Source organism: Diadema antillarum, unplaced genomic scaffold (genome assembly GCF_040938485.1).
Source record: "Diadema antillarum isolate AM-2024a unplaced genomic scaffold, OU_Dant_1.0 seq00001107_RagTag, whole genome shotgun sequence".
NCBI classification, from domain to species: domain Eukaryota; kingdom Metazoa; phylum Echinodermata; class Echinoidea; order Diadematoida; family Diadematidae; genus Diadema; species Diadema antillarum.
This window is the reverse complement of record NW_027271923.1, coordinates 107,058-127,105: the sequence shown is the minus strand read 5'-3', so window position 1 is coordinate 127,105 and position 20,048 is coordinate 107,058. Positions and strand designations below refer to the sequence as shown.

Sequence of the window (20,048 nt, the reverse complement as noted above, 5' to 3'; positions counted from 1 at the left end):
CGAGAAACTCGTCTGTAGCTGTGGATGTTCGATCAATTTTTCCGCACCTGAAAGTAACGGATGTGGGGGAAAAATAATGATGCTTACCGTCATGGCAATGAAAATGAAGAATTGCGACTTGCTCGTATGACCGAGTACCTTTATACACCACAAGCGGTAGATTTCCAGCAATGTCTTGAAATCTGAGTGTTTACCCCTCACTGCATGCCGCCGGGGCTGCAGCACCAATTTTTAGCTTTTCTTCCATGTGCGTTCGTTCCGAAATTTTACCCTGGCTGGCCCTTTAGAATTCCCGCCACGCCCCGCGCGCTTCCCCTCACTACTTACGATTGCGATCACAGCACCCTACGCGATGTCATCTTGCCCGCCGGGCGATCAGTAGCGGGAGCTAGCAATCTTCTGCGATCCGTGGTAAACTGGGTGGTGGGTGTAGTACATGATTGTGTGTACATGTACCCAACTCTCGCGCCCGATCGCAGTAATTCGCATCCGCAATGCTGAAATCGCTGGCCGTCGCACATCGTGAGCACGCACAGATCGGCCTCGATCGCGTGTCGCACCGGATCGCACAGGTGTGTTTGTTGATGCTGTCTCATGCACAGGCCTTCCACAGGCTATGTCAATGACACAATCGAGACTTCCAACAGACTGATGTGGGTAATGGGATACAAATTTGATGAGTTACAGCTTAATTCAAAGGAAGATTTATTTCTAATGCCACATTAGTGGATCGGAAAAACAGTAATGCAGACAAGGATGGTAAATCAAATTTAATTTCATTACAATTTATTTTCATATTTCTCAAGAAAAACACGTCAGCTATTTATGCATAATTTGCAACTTGGTGCACTATAGAATATTACTAACATGATTGTCAAATTTGATACTGTTTGAATATACAGGAGAAATATGATTGAACCTACTTTTAAAACAGGCGTGTAACCCGTTGAGGACGAGTCCCGAGTGTACTCGGGCAGGTGTCTATGGGAAATGCGTGTTGTAGCAAAATCAAACCGTCGTCAACGGGGAAGCTATAGGTCCCGGGGACCAAACTAAAGAAGAGAGAGAGAGGGGGGGGGGGGGGGGCGGAGGCCAATAATAACTCGGGGATGATGAAATAGCGAACTCTTCTCAAATAAAATTGTACGAGAACTGAATTGCAGTTGTTAAGATAGCATGCAAAGTTGACTGGTGGATCCTGCAATTGACATTCATTAAACTACATTTGGCTCATTGGGGGAGTATAATTGAGATAAGAATAGAAACATATTGTCTCCTTCAAATTGGTTTACTTGCATTGCACCCCAGGAAAAAAAAAAATCTATAAGAAGATGCTGATAGAACATTCAGATGATGACAAACTCTTATTTTTTAATTTTGTAGATGATTCTTACCTTTTGGCTCAAACTGACCCCAGTAGGCCCTATATTATTTTGATATAAAAAACAATAAATGATGAATTAAAAAAAAAAACATGTTATGGAGTTGATGTATGCAAATGAGTTATCACTATTATACTAACACAAAATGTATGTTTTTTTTAGTATACTGACTCTTAAGATAGCCTTCCACGGAACATTGTGGTTGATACCACATATCGCATAGTTACAGTTACAGTTACAGTTCGTTATACCGAAGGTTCGTATACCCTCCGAAAATGAAATGAAGTTCAAGTGCATGCGAAGGTTCGTTACAATCATTTATGAGAAAATTAGGGCCATCATTCCAAAGGTTTGTTTATACGGAAATGAAATATTAATCCGAAAATGAAAGGTTCGTAATTCGGAAAAGTAAACCTCATTTGGTGACAAATACGGTTAAACAAAATGGAATCATTATTAAATGGGAATTATGCAATGGCACAGTGAATGAACACACACACGCACACACACACACATGTGTTATTTATATTTAAACACATTATGCAAATACACAATATTCCTATTGATGACTACTAAAATACAATCTGTGTTATTGATTAAAAACAAGGAAGAATAGGCCCTATCCTCCTTCTGTGTGTGCCACCCTTTAACATTTAATATTGATCCACATAGGCTCTACATGATGATCATCAGGATGAGCCGTTCTTCATCACAGATATTTGACAGTCCCCTATTCAATTTTCAAAATAACGAGCCTTATTCAAGTGTTTGGATTAAAGAACCTTATTTCATTTTGAGAATAACAAACCAGGCCAGAAGGATTTTATGGAAGGTTCCGAATTATAGAAAACGTGGACCATTTCCGGGTTTAATCAGCTGACAAGTAAGAAAAAAAAGTTTCTTCGTTTCCAGTCTCATGCCACTTCCGGATTTCATCGGCTAACAAGCAAAAAATAAAACAAAAACAAAACAAAACAAAAACAGAACAAAACTAAAACGCTTCAACGCAATTTTCTCGGTTCCGCGACTCACTTTTTTTTCCATTTCTTTTATATTTTTGGCTGCCAGCTAAACGGGCGCAGGGGATGGGGGTGGTTGCGGAACCCTCTAACCCCCCCCCCCCAACACTTTTGTTTTTCAATGATATTTTATTGATTTCATTCAAATCAAACATAAATCAACCCATTCTGGGTGTAACATGAACATAAAAACGGTCTTATTCAAATGCCATTCAAAAGACAAATCCATTACCAACTTATACTGCCAATTATCTCCCTTCAACATAACAACTCGATTATAAATCAAACCTACTGACCATTTCTTCACGAGAAAGTATTGACATGTACAAAAAAAAAATATATATATATATCTTTGACTATATGGTATACTTATACTGCCAATCATCTCTCTTCAACATAACAACTCGATTATAAATCGAGTATATAAGGGTATATAAGGGTATATATATATTTATATATATACAAGGGTATATACATAAAAAACAACAAGAATACGTTATACAAAACTAGAATTAAATCATTTCATTGAAACATACACACACACACACACCACCCCAGTTACGGGCCTGCAAACCTTCGGAATAACGAACCTCTATATATGGGGAACTTGTGTTGCATGTGTCTCGGAATAAGGAACTTTCAGAAGAACAAACCTTATTACCTCAGTTTTCTAACGAACATCATCCGAAACTGACTGTGTAAACACGTCACGCGTATTAAGTAGGCTACATTACACAGTCAAGTCCTGCTGATAGGCCTATACAGATGATGGTTAAATAGCTGGGAACAATACCAACAGAGGGGCATGACTCCGAAGTAAAAAATACTGTAAGAGGCACCGATGCCCATGGTTTTTATATTAAAAAAACTCGAAATTAGTTAGAGTATGTTTTCATTTTCTCGTATTCTTATTAAAACTTCAAAACAAAAGAAAGAGACAAATTAGGCGATAAGTCATGTGGTAGATTTTTCTTTGAGGGATTCTAGAGACAGAAGGCGAGGCATGATGAAGTACTATAGGCAGGTCGACATGGTCGAGTGGTAATGTCAGAATTGATTTGTTATTGATATCACAATTGCTTTGTTCTTATACATTCACACGAGCATGTGACTATAATAATTATACGAATTATATAGCCTAATGTCACATTGACTTTGGAACATTTCACAAGTGACCGTGCGAAGGAACGCGCGATGTCACAATTTACGACTGCATCGTTTCACAAAATGTATTCTTATGGACTCTCAAACATGCCAAAATTATGAAACATTCGAATTATGTTCTGAATTAAAAAAAAAAAATATCCCCTAGTGATTGGTTAAGGGAGTTTCACGTAATTTGATGATTTTTCAACTTTTTCAGAATGTTGACCCGTTTGACATTCCATGTACAGGCCTCACTAATCTAATAATGCCGTCACTCTTAATTTGTGAAATGATGTCACAAAGCAATTGTGACATCACCAAAGCAATAATTTAACATTGCCCTCCGCTTCATATACGGTCAAAAACAATTACTGTGATATCGCAAAGCAATGCTGACACAGCGCACCCCTTATGTACTTCGTTCTGTCAGCATAGGATCCCTCCACAATGCTCATCATTATTAATATTCACCACCACTTCCCTCCTTATTTCCCCTACTTTTGTTTCTTTTTTCAATTCAAAATATATAACTCTGCCTATAATGTGAGTTTCTTTTCAAAAAAAAATACAAACTATGTTCAATTCAATTCAATTCATTTTATTTCCATACTTCTCATTTGTGGACATTATAAACAGAAATCAAACAAGTTCTTTCACCTTGTAAACAATGTGCAAAACACAACAATATACATGGTGATAACACAGTAATTATATGTAATAACTGGTCAAATTCGAAATCGAGATGGGGTTGATCAAAGAAAAGTATGAAGGGACCTACATGAAAGCAAGCTTGTTTGGCTGTAAGCCCCGAGTAATTAGTGTTTGTGAAAAAGAAACGGAGAACGGATAGTAGATAAGACCAGATGATGTAAGGGTGCCAAATAAGAAAAAAAAAATACTAAAATGTGAACTATTACTGTGACCAAGCTATCATTGGTTTCAGGAGTACAACATGATTTGCATAATCATAAAGCCTACTTTGGTATACACTATACTGTTGTTGCATTAAAGCTATCGCCAGGATATGATCAGTAAGACACAAGAAGTAACATGTACAGCTATCAAGCCATTTGGTGCCCGCCGTCAAGCTCTGTATAGAAAGTTAGAGAGAGAAAGAGGGAAAGAGGAAGAGAGGGAAGCGAAGTAGAATGTGGAATTGATAAAGATGAATTCGGAGAGCCTGACAGCAAGACCCAAAATGGAATCTGCAGCGTGTTGACAAGAATGTTTGATCGGACAATACCACAATATTACATAAGACATTACAATTATTCAGTTTCTGCAAGATATGCACTCAATAAAAACTCTTTTAATTTGCGTTTAAAGGAATATAAAGACGAGCAGCTTGTTATTTCGGGGGAGAGGTCATTCCAATATCTAGGGCCAGTATACATTATCGTTTTTTAGCGAAAATTGTTCGAGTACGTGGAAGGTGAAATGCGTCACTTTGGCGGGTAGGATAATTATGAATCAAATAGTTTTTCCTGAACATGCGAGTGAAAACATCCGGTAACTCCTTGGCAGAAAATTTATACATAAATATGCCTCGCTACCTCCAAGAGTAGGCTTACTATTCACCTAGGAACGTCCTGTGCCCCTCAATTCGGATATAGATACCAGCAGTTTTAATAAATGATCCTACCAGGGATCTTTCTCTTACAACAATTACTAGAAACTCTCAAGGCAAAATATTATACACATAATCACGTAGCACTTTCAATCAATCAATTTCAGTTTATTGTCACAAACCATTCACATGTGTATGTACCACAAAGTTTGTGGTACATGTACATCATGTACCACAATATAATAATAATAATAAAAAAAATGAATCAGAGCGCATGCATGTTAAAATGGCCAATGTTGCGTGGGACCTTGAAAAAGCAAAGTCTCCCCCCCCCCCCCCCTCAAAAAAACAATACATACAGATGAGTGGAAATGATTCACGATGTATTGTAAATAAATAAAGGGCTGAGGGGAGAAACAAAAACAAGATCGAGGGAGGTGGGGAAGGAACCAGAGTTTTGTGGAAGGAACCCCTCAGCTCACTGAACTAAAACAGTAGTCTAGGCCTTTCGCCGCAAGATGGCGCCATCGCAAAATAACGCAAAATGGACACATACTAGTAGTTCTGTGACACACGTCCATACACTAGTGTACGTACAGCCGTACAGTACATACACACTGTACAATACAATACACAGTATACACAGTATAGTCGTGTCATTTATCGCCACGTTGAATTACCGGTCCCAGCTCCCAGCGCTTTACGTATCGATAGTGTTGATCCTATTCGGGCAAGATGGTGAGTAGTTTCTTTTATTTTTAGTGTCTGTTCTGTCGTATGATAATTGTCATATTTTTTTCTCATCAATCAAGGTTAGGTGATGTTCTGGTTGAGTACAATGTGTATTGTAAACTCTGTTTTTGTAGTTGGCCATGTATCGTCACTTCAAAGCGACCGGATTGCGTTATCCCACATACTGAGATTTATGTAAGTGGAGTTTTACGCAAGATCGATAAAGAGCGAGCGGTGAAATTTAACCAACTCTGACAGATCTTGGGAAGGGAAGGGCTAGGCGTTATGTTATTCGGAGCTCGAGGGCGATTCACAGTTGGAAGGAGAGGGTCGCTGACATATCATCAATTTATTTGTGTTTATCGAATCAGGTGGGTGGATTATGCCCAAGCCTCGGACTGCGGACGGAGTGCACACTCCACTCTCCAGATCTCCCTGCTCCCTGCTTGATAAAAGCTACATTTCCAATATCACTCTCATAAATTTGGCCAAAACACTTTTTATTATCAGAAAGTGCTGATAATATTGATGTCAATTTTTAATTATATTCATCGCTCAAACCTCTTTTTAATGAGCTCTCTGTACTGCTACCTAAACACGAAGCGCTCAAGTGGTACGTTATTTTTGTTAGATGAGACAGGCTTGCCATTTATTAATTTCAAGCCTTATCCCATTGAAGACGAGTCCCGAGAATACTCGGGCAAGTGTCCATAAGAAATGCATGATGTATAAAATCTGTCCTCAATGGGTTAATTTTAATGTATGGTGTTGCAATTTTTTAAAACAACTTGCTCTTTTGGGACCTTTTTGTGGCATACACTGCCTACACAATCAGAATCTGAAGTTAGCAACCTAATTTAACTTGAATATGATGAGGATATATTTACCAATAAATATGAGCGACTAACTTCAGTTCCATTGTGCGAAGGTCACAGCAGCGTACATTGTGAAGCTTGCAAGGAAGGAATTGTTTCAGAGGACGACATGTAGATGTACGTAAATTGATGTTGATATCATCAACACTATAATTGCATCCTTTCGTGATTTTTATACAGTTCAATGATGTGGAATTTTAAATAACTACCTTAATGTGAAAGTACATTAGCATCTCTTGTAAATCAAGTATGAAATAGAATGTCTCACCATGCACCATCCATACTGCTAGGAGGTCCAGACTGGACAAAGCACAGTATGATGTTCATCTCATTCTTGTTATTTAATGAGTGCAAGTAAACTCTGTTAGTAGTATGTTGTACCTACGATGTGCAGTAATCGGTGATTCTATACAAACTTTGCTTGGAGACTAAGTTACTGAAAAAGTGTAAGTGTCAAACAAATCATTTCATGAACTTTGTGACATATTCAGCAAATTTGTGGAGAATTTTCATTGTCTGTTGATTATTCCACTTTCTGTAAAAACCTTAGTAGTAGTACAATGATACAGTTTGTCATACCCATCTACCTGTATTCATCTGTCAGTCTGCCTATGTAGATTTCTTGGACTACCAAGAAATGAACAGCTATTTCTACTTCAGCTCTAGAAATCAAACCCCACCTACCAAACCTGTAAACCCGCAGAAACAATTTTATATATTCTTGTTTTTGTACCTTATCTTACAGGTGTCTGTAATAAGCACAGTGGACACTGCTCATGAAGATATGATTGTAAGTTGCTTTTTATTATTTCAGAAGTTATATCTCAATGGTTGCATTCTTATTCCCAGAATGACTTTCTTTCATCTCTGAGTTTGCTCCTCACACAAACTGCATGACGGATGATGAAAGATAATTGGCAGTGCGAAGATATTTCTTGATTCAAAGTGAATAAAGGAATTTATTCTGTTTGTTGTGTTTGCAGAGAATATATTGTGGTATTCATTCTTGTATCCTATCATCTGGAATCGACTTAAAGAAGCAATTGTTTACATAGCTGGGATTAGACATGATCATTTTTGTGTGAAATACAAATATTTCCTAGCAATACAGTGTAGGAATGGAATTATAATTATGAGACAATGTATGTATCGAAAACTACACACTTTACCATCGATTTACATTGTACTTTAGCAGTACTAGTATGTAATTTACTGTACAGCATAGGTCACAACAGACAGGAAACGAGGAAAAAAGTTCCTCATGCCTCTTTTACCAGTACCTCTGTACAGGATGTAACATTGGGATGTCATTGGTGATTCTTTGAAGGAATGTAAAATTCATATTTCTGTGTATGATGTATTATGTTTGATATATCATCTTTAACTGATACAATCTCAGTCATAAACATTATCTCTTGCCTAGGTAGATTTCTGAAGCTGCCAAAGAATTTCTTATACAAATGATGTTATTGTCAAAAAAAAAGATGAAACACACATCTTAAAAACAATGCTCTTCCATGTCACAAAGTTAATTTTCAGAATATTGATAGGTACACTTTTATGTATTTTGCTGGGCACTGTAAGATCAAGCATACTTCAGTGAGCATTGGGAACAGCAGTGTCAAGCTAATTTCATGTTTTTCCAACTAACAGCATGATGCACAAATGGACTACTATGGAATCAGATTAGCAACCTGCTCGTCAGATAGATCTGTGAAGATATTTGATGTCAAAGGTGGCCAACAGACACTTGTTGCCAATTTAAGAGGGTAAGTAACAGAACCTGTTTGTTGCTGGTGTTGTTGTTATTCTTGTTTTAATTGATTGCAGTTATATCAAAGGTTTCAACCTGCCAGGGAGAGCACATCATGTACCAATGTTGTGTCATCAATAATGAAATTGTGTGTACTTCTAATCACACAGTCTTGATGTATCATAAAAATGTTATCAAATTGGAGATTTAAATTTATGAAATGTAAATATCTGTATTGTCTCTTTTCATGATTTGGCTATGGAAATAATAAACAGCTTGGCTGTTTAACCCAGTGAAGAAGAGTCCCAATATGGGCAGGTGTCTATGTAAAATGTGTGTTGTAGCAAAATCAGACCATCCTCAATGGGTATTAATAAATTATGCTACCAGCAACAAGCTTTATTGGCAGACTGTTTGATAGCCAATTTTATGTGAAATAATCTACAATGCCTTTGGTGAATAACTGTTTAACTATTTTTGAATATGCTATTTCACTGTTGTGTTTAGTGTAAGAGATGACCATCTACAAATTTGCTATATTTAAAATGGTCTTTTTGCCAAAGGATGAGAGATTCTGTATTGCAAACTTTGTGGTTGTGTTCCATGAAGACAGTAGTTACTGTTGTTTTTATGGCAATTTCATCTTAATTTCAGTTAATTTATGAGATTGGTGAAGCAAAAATTCCTATATGTAAATGTCATGAGTAGCAACTTGAAAGAGATGTTTTGCACAGTTGATATGACTGTGAACTCTGACATAGCTGGTGGGAGGTGATTTATGTGATTCACTACTATTTTTATCAATTATTATCATTATTATTATTGATGCCTACCAGTACTGTATGTTGTAATGTCTATTCATCTAAACCTTCAGCCATGAGGGTCCTGTGTGGCAGGTGGCGTGGGCGCATCCCATGTACGGCAACATCCTGGCATCATGCTCCTACGACAGGAAGGTCATCATCTGGAAGGAGACCAACGGCGCATGGGACAAACTCTACGAGTACAACAGCCACGACTCGTCCGGTGAGATGATGCAGCGTGCAAACAAGAGTTGGGGAGGGAAGGGGTAAAATCACAGGTAGCAGTTGGATATGGATGGAATGCTGAGGATGTTAAAAATGTGGATATTGTGTTGGGTTTTCCCTCCAGGTGGATAACCATAAGACTGTCTATTCTCATAACACAAAGTTCATCAAACTGTAAACGTGTAGTTATGGAATGTTTTGTTTATTCGTCATGTATTTTGTAGAATTGTAAACTTGTGTCGCTTGTAATAATAGCATCAAAAGTTATCTCATTAATGCAATTTGAAAAGTGCGTCTAAGTTTAAGTCTTGTCAGTGTATACTGAATTATAATTTATTCATGTGAAGATAATTAGCAATCATGAGATCAGCTTTCATAAATAATGCTTGTTCTGTGAATATGCAGTTCACTTTACTCACAGGAATGTTTAAATGGTTTGTCTCATACAATTTTATATGTTTGTTCGTGTTTTATCAGTAAATTCTGTCCAGTGGGCACCCAGCGAGTTTGGACTTGTTCTGGCAGCTGCTTCTTCCGACGGGTCGGTGTCCATCCTAGAGCATGCCAAGGGCCAGTGGGAGTCACAGAAGATCACAGAAGCTCATGCGGTGAGTTGGATGCTTCAAGAACTTCAAGAACTTCTTCCAAGCCAAAGATTTAAGCGACCCCCTCCCTTCCTTCCCCTTCCCCCCACCCCATGTTGAGTGCAATGTTGCTGTCATTCAGTCATATTATCTCCAACGACATTAGATAATACAGTGCACTCCCGTTACAATGAACACGGTTATAACGAAATTTCATTTTACCGAAGTAAAACTTCTGGTCCCAAAATTATTGTCACTAAAGTCCATGGTACAAAATTCACTTATAATGAACACGGTTATAGCGAAATTTTCGTTATAACGAAGTCTTTTCCGAGCACCATTGACAAAGAAAAACAAAAGAAATGTGCTCCATTATAACGAAATGCGGATCGCTTTTGAAAATACGTAGCGGAACAAGCATTTATAGCGTCTCTGCATGGGCGAATGCTTTACATCACTCTGTGTTTGCTCTGTGTATCACGCACAGTTTCCGAGAGGAACTTGTGTTAGGCCAAAAAAAAAAAAATGTTGCATTGGCGTAACATGAGATTTTCAAATAGGGTCGGTCGGGCGGATTTTTTTTTTTTTTTTTTTTTTTTTTTTTTTGCTTCCTGCATTTTACGTGTAAAACTCGTGCTCAGCTCAGTAAACAGTTACAACTGCTGCACCGAATGTGCTGTGTTCATCTATTCTACAAATCATTTATGAGGCCGATATTACTGGAATTATACCCCTTCACAGAATTTAAAGATGTTGAAATCCCTATCCTGAATGTTTTCACTTCATATTTTACTATTTTGACTTAGATAAGATAGATGCAAATTGACCCATATGTACGATCTTTTCATCGCACACGGCGATCTCTATTACAGTCCCACATATACAGATTCGTGTAAGTTCTCCACACAAGAAACCTATGGCAAAACTGTGCACAATACATCGCAGTCTGAATGCTACGTATACACTGAATAAATCTTGTTAGAGTACGTGTCCGTGTTGGAAACAGATGACGTACTGATCAAGGAAGGCTTATGCGAGGCGCTAGATCTCTCCCTCGTACATCCGATATCCCCAGAGCCGTTTCCACTTCCGGGTTTGTGCGATCGCGATCGCAATCAACAAGATATTTGATATCGATAGCAAAAAAAAATAATAAAAAAACATGGGGTCGGCGGAATTTTTAGGGTCGGGCGGGTTACGCCAATGCAACAATTTTTTTTTTTGGCCTTATTGTAATACAATAATCTGAAATTAAATAAGGTTCGTTTTATTGTTCTGAAGGTTCTTTATTACAAAACACACAGATTCTGATACACCTAAATGTCCGTTAATTCAGAAATGAAATAGGGTTTGTTATTACGATCATTTTGGCGTTTCCAAAGGTTCGTTATTTATAAGGTTCGTTAATCCGACAATGAAATAATGGTTCTTATTACGACGGTTCGTTAGTCCGAAATGATAGGAATTACAAACCTTTATCATCTTAAGATAGTCGAACCTTTGAAATAACTAATCTTTCTCATTTTTTTTATTAATAGACCTTCTTCGGAATAACGAACCTTATTTCATTTTCGGATTAAGAACCTTCGGAAAAGGAACCATCCCATTTCACATAGCTTTCCAGTGTATGATGAGTATTCAACAAACAGAATATGATATAGAAGACAAGGCATAGGCCTATGTGTGGTTTCCTTGTTTTCATTATATATTGTATTTGTTCGGTTGTAACAAATTTTTTTTTTTTTTTTATATTCAAGTTCCATATTCCACATTCCATATTCAGGTTTCATATTCCATTTGATTTCGGAGTAAAATATGTATAACACAACATTCAATTTTAGACATAATTTCACAAATGTATAAGGACATGTAATAAAATGATGTGTAAATATTAGGAACCTACTAAAAAGCAATGCTTTTAGGATGTAGGTATAACAAAAGAAAATTGCCGGTCCCGAGCATTTCGTTATAACGGGAGTGCACTGTAACTTGTTGTTCTGGCTGCCTTTTCATGGCTGCCTTTTCAGTTTTACTTCAGATCTCAACCTCAAGCATTACGACTACCAATGATGAAAAATCAGACCATATCCCAGAATTCTCTGTGCAATGATCTTCATCTATGTCTATCAATCAAGATATTTTGACTATTAGATTGAATGATTGAAGATAAGCTGTCATTCAACATCTTTTGTATCAGAAAGTTTGTTGTCATTTGTAATATAGATTACCAATGATGGAGAGAGTGTCTCATCTGCAATGTAGTAAGTGGTGTTGAGTAGAAATGACAATATTTTATGTATGAAATCTTGTTTAATATGACTGGAATGAGCATAGTGCATAACACAAATCATGTAACTGGCAAATGTGTTTTATCCATGATGAATTTTTTTCACTATTATCATTAGATTGGCTGTAATGCTGTGAGCTGGGCCCCTGCAGTGGAGCCAGGCTCCCTCATTGAACCCCCGACTGGTGAGAAACCGAACTTGGTCAGGAGGCTCGTGACAGGAGGCTGCGACAACCTTGTCAAGGTCTGGAAGTAAGTGTGGCTAGCGTCTTTTTGCATCTCTGAATTGCGTTCGTTTGGCTTGAAACCCAATAACTGCTTCATCACAGAGGGGGTCCAAGTGAATGACCTCTCTTTTTTTCTCAGCATGTAATTGATACAAAATCTTTTGAATAAAAACCGAAAACATTAAGCCATTCCGTCAAGGAAAACCACTGTTATGTTGAGGTCACCGGGCCCCATGATTTTACCTCGTTGTAGTTGTAAACATACCAAAAGAGGCCGGCTAAATGCAGGAATGGAAAACCTGGACTGCCAAATTTACCCTGTTAAAAGTGATACCTTATTGTAAGCTCGTTATGGCAGAGTTTCCACTGTACAAGATTCTGAGATTCCCATGAACCCTGGGGAAGATCAACCAGGTTCTAGTGAGCGATGGGATACCACTGATAATGAGACACATATTTTCCACCTTTATTTTATGGTGTGCTTTATTTTGTCTTTACCTGCATTGCTATATAGGGAGGAAGATGGCAAATGGAAAGAGGAGCACAGGTTGGAGGCGCACAACGACTGGGTGCGAGATGTGGCTTGGGCGCCCTCTATAGGCCTACCTCACAGTGTCATAGCTAGCTGCTCGCAAGACTGCCGGGTGATCATCTGGACCAATGACGAGAGTACGGGAAGCACATGGACGCCGAAGGTGAGTTTAAAGCTGGATTTACCCCCGATTGGACTCAAAACTCAGTTTTGTAGCACATCTACTGTATGCGTCATGTGTGATAACTTTGACGTGGGAGAGTACAGGCGACTCCTGTTGTAACCAAGTCCTCGGGACTGGCAGTTTTCTTAGTTATATCAAACCCTAATAACGAAGTATAGAAAATTTTATATCCCTCACAAATTGCTTCTCGTCCTCTGATTGGTCGAGAGCACTGTAAACAACAAAACATAATTCTACCATACAAATGACTATACTCCCTAGGGAAATGGTAAAAACTATATCACGCTGGTGATTTTCGCGCCTTTTTTGCTTCGCGTCGCGACGCGAAATATTTCACTTGTAAATGAATGGGTATCGCAGCACCTTCGCTTCGCGAGAGATACCATGTACAAATGAATGGGTATCGCGGCGCCTTCACTTCGCGAGAACCGCAAGGCACGCATACACTCAATACGTGTAACGTTTAGAGAGACTCAGAGAGACTCTTATAAAGCCCTCATTCTACTTAAAAAGATGATCATGGTATTATATTATGTTACAACAGAGTAGGCGATATCGTAGATCTATAATTAGACAACAACAATAAGCAAGAGAGGGCTCTTCGACGTACCGTAGGCCTATAGATCTATTCTAATATCTAACGTTGGTTAGGCCTCATTTGGCCCTGGTTTTGAAGATGCGTGTCGTGACTCGTAGAGGTATGCCAATAGAAGATCGTTCAAAGGATTTGGTGCAATGTATGAGAAAGTATGATACCCTAACTACGGTACACATGCTAGATTTGAGGTAGTGTCTATGCCTATATCCCAGTGTAGGACTGTCTAATTTTGGGGAGTTCATGCTTCGCCGTTTGAAAGTTGGTCTCGCAGTTCACTAACTCGAGAGACCCACCCAAAAGTTGACAAACTGCACTAGATAGTAGGCCTGCTTATGCCATTATTTCTAACGTTAGCGCAAGTTAGATCTAGTTAAGCCTAATGTTAGTTCTACCTGTTTAACAGTAGACCCTAGTTCCCGTAATCTCATCCTAATAATTATTTTTTAGAGTGTCTAAACGAGTTAGAGTCTAATGTTAACTGTTTACGTTAGAACACGAATCACACGAATTTACAGTGACACTCGATGCTTTAACTGCTAGAATTTTTCCAGTGCCTAATCTAACCTTAGACTCGCTGTTACTGAATGCTACCCAAATTTACAATGTATACTTGCATTTTTAACAGGAAATGATAGTCCACTGATGTACAGACAGCTAGAAAGGCGACAGAAAACACAATCAACTGCAGCTCACAGTCACATCGTTGATCAGCTCGAGCACGCACATCACCACCGGCACCAACGTACTTGTTGACAGATCAGATACTAGTAGGCGTATTGCATGTATGAAGCGCGTAGTGAGTTTGCAGTTTGCGCATGTTTACCAGTACTAGTACGTTGTACAGCAATGCACCGAGTACACTTTGGCGGCTGAGCGTGCAGTTGTCTCTTCATAGTACGCGTACGCGCTGCCCTCCTGCTTAACTGCTTTCCCGAGCGTGAATGACTTGTCAATCTTCTTGAAAAGAGTAAAGCAAGATGCCCTAAAAAAGGGGGTAAATTACAGAATACCAGCAGTCGAATACTCTTAAATTCATTGGGAGGGATATAAAACAAATATACCAGGCCAATTTTTCGAGGCACCGGTTGAAACTATGTGCCTTCGGTGACTTCAGTAGCACTATTTTCTTCGGGGCTGTGCCCCTCAGAAAATAGTGCTACTGAAGTCACCTCATGCGCATAGTTTCAACCAGAGCCTCTCAGGCCTGGTATATTTGTATAATGTAGATGATGACTTTTGAACCTGGATTTTTACTATGCTGTTATGAGATTTTCATCACAACTGTGTTTGTTATAATGGGAGTGCACTGTGTCATGTTTAATGGTGTACAAGATAGCACCTATTTATTTCTTTGTTACAAACTGTGAATTTAAAGTGCTGTATGTTTGAAGTGCCCATAGCATTTCTGCCTACTAGGAAAAAAAAAAGTGTGGGGAAAACATGTTGATCCATTCTGGATTTCTTGCGAGATTTCACCTTTCATATCACGTCTTTTCCATGCATCAAATCACCCAGATTATGAATAAATTCAGCGATGTGGTGTGGCACGTAAGCTGGTCAGTGACGGGCAACATTCTGGCCGTATCTGGAGGAGACAACAAGGTAAGAGTTCCCTCTGGTAACTGTTACTGTGTGCTTGACCAAAGTCACTTAAGATCTTGAATTATTGTAGCTGGAAAACACAAATAAAGGAAATGAAGAAAGATTAAAAAAAGAATTGCTTCATCACACCCTGACTGTTTCCTTGGCAACTGACACAGTGGAAACTCTGCGTAACAAGATCCTTGGGACCAAGACAATTTGTTCGTTATATGAGATTTTTTGTTATATCAGTAGTGGATAAACAATACTAAACAAAGGAAATAAATTCATTGGGACCGGAGAAATAAGTTTGTAATATCAGCTATTTTGTTGTATCAGATTTCTTTATGTCGAGTTTCCACTTTGTTAATCTCAAAGCACCAGTAGAGTGCTACCTCACATGTTAAGTCAAGTACTCCTAGCTAGATCAATGAGTTATACATGAGTATCACTCAAAATACATTAGTAGTGGGAAAATAGCTTGTCAAAATGACTTAGGCCTAACCCCAAGAGCTTGAAAATTTAATAATCATTGTCCCCTTATTTTTTATGTTAAGTTACAAGTTATGTTGTGTCTAGATCTAGATATACTTTAAAGTTCAGACACTACATTTAAAAAAAAAATAATCAAAGTTTACTTTTTGGGGTAATGTAATTGTGCTATGACGAAAATGGGGATTTTTCAAACGTGAAAATGTTCTGAAATAAGCCTCAGATTGCACCAGAGAGCGTAAAGAACCACAGAGCTTCCCAGGCCCTAAGGCAGGCCCTGGACCCCACTGCAAGGGTTGAGCGCTCTACAATCGAGATGTGCACTTTGTGCACATTATTTGGTGTCGGTTGCAAATCCTCCCCGGTTTTGATTTCCAAAAGTTAACATCTCTGGAGTGAATGAGTAGGTGATGAAGACATGTGTACCAACAAATTATGTTAATTTTCTATATCTTTTCTATTTTTCCCTCTTTCAGGTGAGCCTGTGGAAGGAGTCCCTGGAAGGCCAGTGGGTATGTGTGAGTGATGTCAACAAGGGAGAAGGCCAGTCACAAACCCAGACACCACCGACAGCTACGACCACGACGGGGGACGCCCAGCCCGAACAATGAGGGTCTCCCACTTCCGTCTGTGCATGAGATCTTATATCCAGCAGTAATCATGTTTGTGTCGGACTCAATTGATGTATTTTGAAAACTCTGTCCTTGTCTTATCACACATGGCAGGTCTCGGTTTGGCAAGCCATCACCTTATATTTCGTGTAGGTTATATCTAGTTTTAAAAAAATGCTGCATTGTGGGTAGAAAAGAACAGCACACCCTACACCCAATAGGAAGTGTACGTGCATGTTGAAGCCTTCATTCAGTTTTGGAAATTCACCCACAAAGCAAATTATCAAATTGAAACTGTTCATTTCATGAACAGACAAAGCATTCCAAGAGGATATAAGAATGGTGGTATCTGTGAAACTCCAGACTTAAAAAAAAACAAAAAAAAAAAATCTCCATCTATTTATGTAGTAAAGGTAGGCAGCAACTTCTTGAAACTGTACCCAGAATATGCAGTCCCACATATCTGTGTCTGCACTGGTCTTGCTTCAGGTATTATTGATTTCAACAACTCTGTCCAAATTTTAATGCTGGTCCATGTGATCTGGACTATAGTTGGCATTTACGCAGTAGAAATGAAATTCACAGAAGTGTTAAAAGTTTCTCTGAGAAGACACTTCATTGATCAATACTGAGGCTAGCATGGATTGTAATGAAGGCTTCAAACATGTTTTTATCTGCTATTGACCAATATGGGAAAATGGAGATAGGAAAATACTAATGCCAGTGAATCTATTTTGATATAACATTCTACAGATGTTCTGCTTTTGAGAGACAATAGAAAGAAAAAAAAATCACATAGAACTGGTTACTGTAATGTATATTTCCCCAGGTCACCTGCTGTAATGGACAAAGTGTCCGGTGGAAATGTACATTTCCAGAAAGTAAGTGATAGCCAACAGTTTTCTGAATTCTAGTTTTTGTTTTGATCATCATCTTCATGGCCTGTGCAACACATACAAGTTCACCTCATGTGTTAATGTGTTTTATTCAGTGAAGGATAATTTTTTGCCAACTTTTATCACAAACATTGAAAGTACAAGCAGCATGCAGGACATCACAAAAGAGAAGAGGATAGAGTTTTCAGAATACACATTAAAGGGATCGTATAGTTTTGGTTGAGACCTAATTTCAGGTTTCAAACATTTTTTTGTGAGATAATGAGAAACCTCTTATGAAATATGAAAGAGCATGTAATTCTATGAGGAATTCAACGTTTATTTGATGAAAATTGGTTTTGAAATGGCTGAGATATCCAAAAAAGAGTGATTCTAATTAACAAATTAAGTGTGGGACCCACACTTTATTACGATTGCTTTGTTTTACTTTGTTTTTGGATGTTTCAGTTATTCCAAACCCGATTTTCATCAAATAAACTTTGAATTCCTCTTAAAATGGTATGCTCTGTACTATATCACAAGTGTTTTCTCGGTATCTCACAAAAAGTTGAAAGCCCAATTCTCATCTCCACCAATACTGTACCATCCCTTTAAATCTTGATGGTGAGACAACAAATGACTCAGATTTCAAAGCCAAGATAAATTTTACCAATTAGATGGAGGTGTGAATGGTGAGTGATGAGAAATCTAAAGGTCAGATTTCCATGACCATCGAGTTCTCTCATAACAAGCAGGAAACATTCCACAGCTTCGGTGATACATTTTAGGAGAGCACGCTATGGATCACATTATTCTCTTTGCCCTTTGGAATGTTTTCCTCTGAAATAAGCAATTTTCTGCTATATTGCCAGAAGCCAACAAACATTGGCAAAATATGACAAGAGTCATGTGATCTAATCTTTCCCCAAAAGTCAAAATCTCATACTTTAGAGCGATTAAGGCCAATTTATGTCAATTCAATCTTTTGTGTAGCTTCTTGTAAATTGGTTCGATATTTTGTTGTTGTTGCCATTGTTTTTGTTTCATGGAATGTCTTCACTAAACAAATGTCCATCATTTGTACTTATAGGACTATGTAATGTAATAGAATAAAAATATGTACATAGAAATATGTGTTACCAGTATTTTATGGTTGTTTCATCATATCATTGAGAATTTATTGGATACATGTATGTGTGCATGTTTGTGTGAGTTTGTGTTTGTGTTTATAGATAAATAGATAAGTTGCTAATGATATTGCCAGCCAATTTTCTATAGCTGTGTTGCATTCGTATCCGGGCAATTACCCCCAGAGGGCAATTACCTCGCGGCTAAATACTGGTTAGTGGTAAGGTTAGAGTAAAGATTAGGGTTAGGGTTAGGTTTAGGGTTAGGGTTAGGATTAGGATTTGGGCCAGGGGAAGGGTGTGGGGTAGTTGCATAGGGGGTAATTGCCCTAGACCTGTTATATTAGTGTTTTAAAGACTTTCGTCTGACAAATTTTGTTGTATGTAATATTTTTCCCCTTGTATTGGAACCAAATAGCAGACAGTAAAGCAATATCAGTCATATAAAGTGTAGAAGTGATGTGAATCTTGAAAATCAATGTATTGCAAGTATAGGGCCCCATTTCATAAAAAGTTGATATGATAGCAACTCTTGCTGGAATGGCAATTGTTATTAGTAATGACAAGAATCCAGCTTCCTTATTGGCTGTTGCCAATATGGGGCCCAGATCTGCAGTGAATTGGCAACACTTTTTCTTATCCTCTCTTGACCCGAGAGAGACGAAAACTGAAGCAGACAGTACAGGAAGATGGTGTTGACAAGAATGACTGCAGTTTATTCACTTCTCCATTGTTTTTTGTTTGTTTTTTTCTTACAGCTCTACAGCAAGCTAGGCAGGGGGGTAACAGATATGGTGGGAATGGTGAAAACTCCTCTCTCAAGATTCTGTCTCTATCTAATCGTCCACAGGTCTACAGACAAACTACGACACCATTCTACTCAAAATGTCCTTCCAAAGCTATTTAGGCTACAAGGGTATGCATTTAAGACACACAGTCGGTAAACTCAGTCAAGAATAAATCATAACCATTTTCTGATCAATATTTGTCATCACAGCCATATTAAGACACAATAATCAAGATTTTTTTTTTTCCTTCAATTTTTTTTTCTTCAAAAAATTACAGAAATGTTCACAAACATCACAACTGCTTGTATGAATTGCTTTATATGTACTTCAACTGCTTAATTCCTCTTGATTAATGACCAGTCGTCCATAAGGAAAGTGGCAAATGTGGGGGGAATACAGGAATTGTTTCTTAAAGAAGCTGTTTTTGTAACCACCATGCCAAACACACATTAAAAAAAAATGAAAGTCTCATGACCATACGATATTGATCATGTGATCCAAGACCACCATTGTAGTGAACCATACAGCAGTTTTATTGTCATTACAACAAGCAAACAAAAAAAAAAAACCTACACTGAACACATTCAACACAGGTGAAGAAAGATCTCAAAACAATATATTGATGTGGAAGATGACTTAACCTTTCTAAATTAAACTTGA

General features: G+C 38.1%; 1 protein-coding gene across 1 annotated transcript; it reads left to right on the top strand.

Annotated features, from left to right (window-relative positions):
• Nucleotides 1-5,765: 5,765 nt before the first annotated feature.
• LOC139743809 (protein SEC13 homolog) lies at nucleotides 5,766-16,881 on the top strand. Its single transcript, XM_071654266.1, has 9 exons — nucleotides 5,766-5,852; nucleotides 7,467-7,511; nucleotides 8,375-8,490; nucleotides 9,349-9,500; nucleotides 9,980-10,110; nucleotides 12,492-12,625; nucleotides 13,115-13,295; nucleotides 15,430-15,516; nucleotides 16,464-16,881. The coding sequence occupies exons 1-9, from the start codon at nucleotides 5,850-5,852 to the stop codon at nucleotides 16,596-16,598; spliced, it is 984 nt and encodes a 327-aa protein (XP_071510367.1). The 5' UTR covers nucleotides 5,766-5,849; the 3' UTR covers nucleotides 16,599-16,881.
• The last annotated feature ends 3,167 nt before the right edge of the window (nucleotides 16,882-20,048 follow it).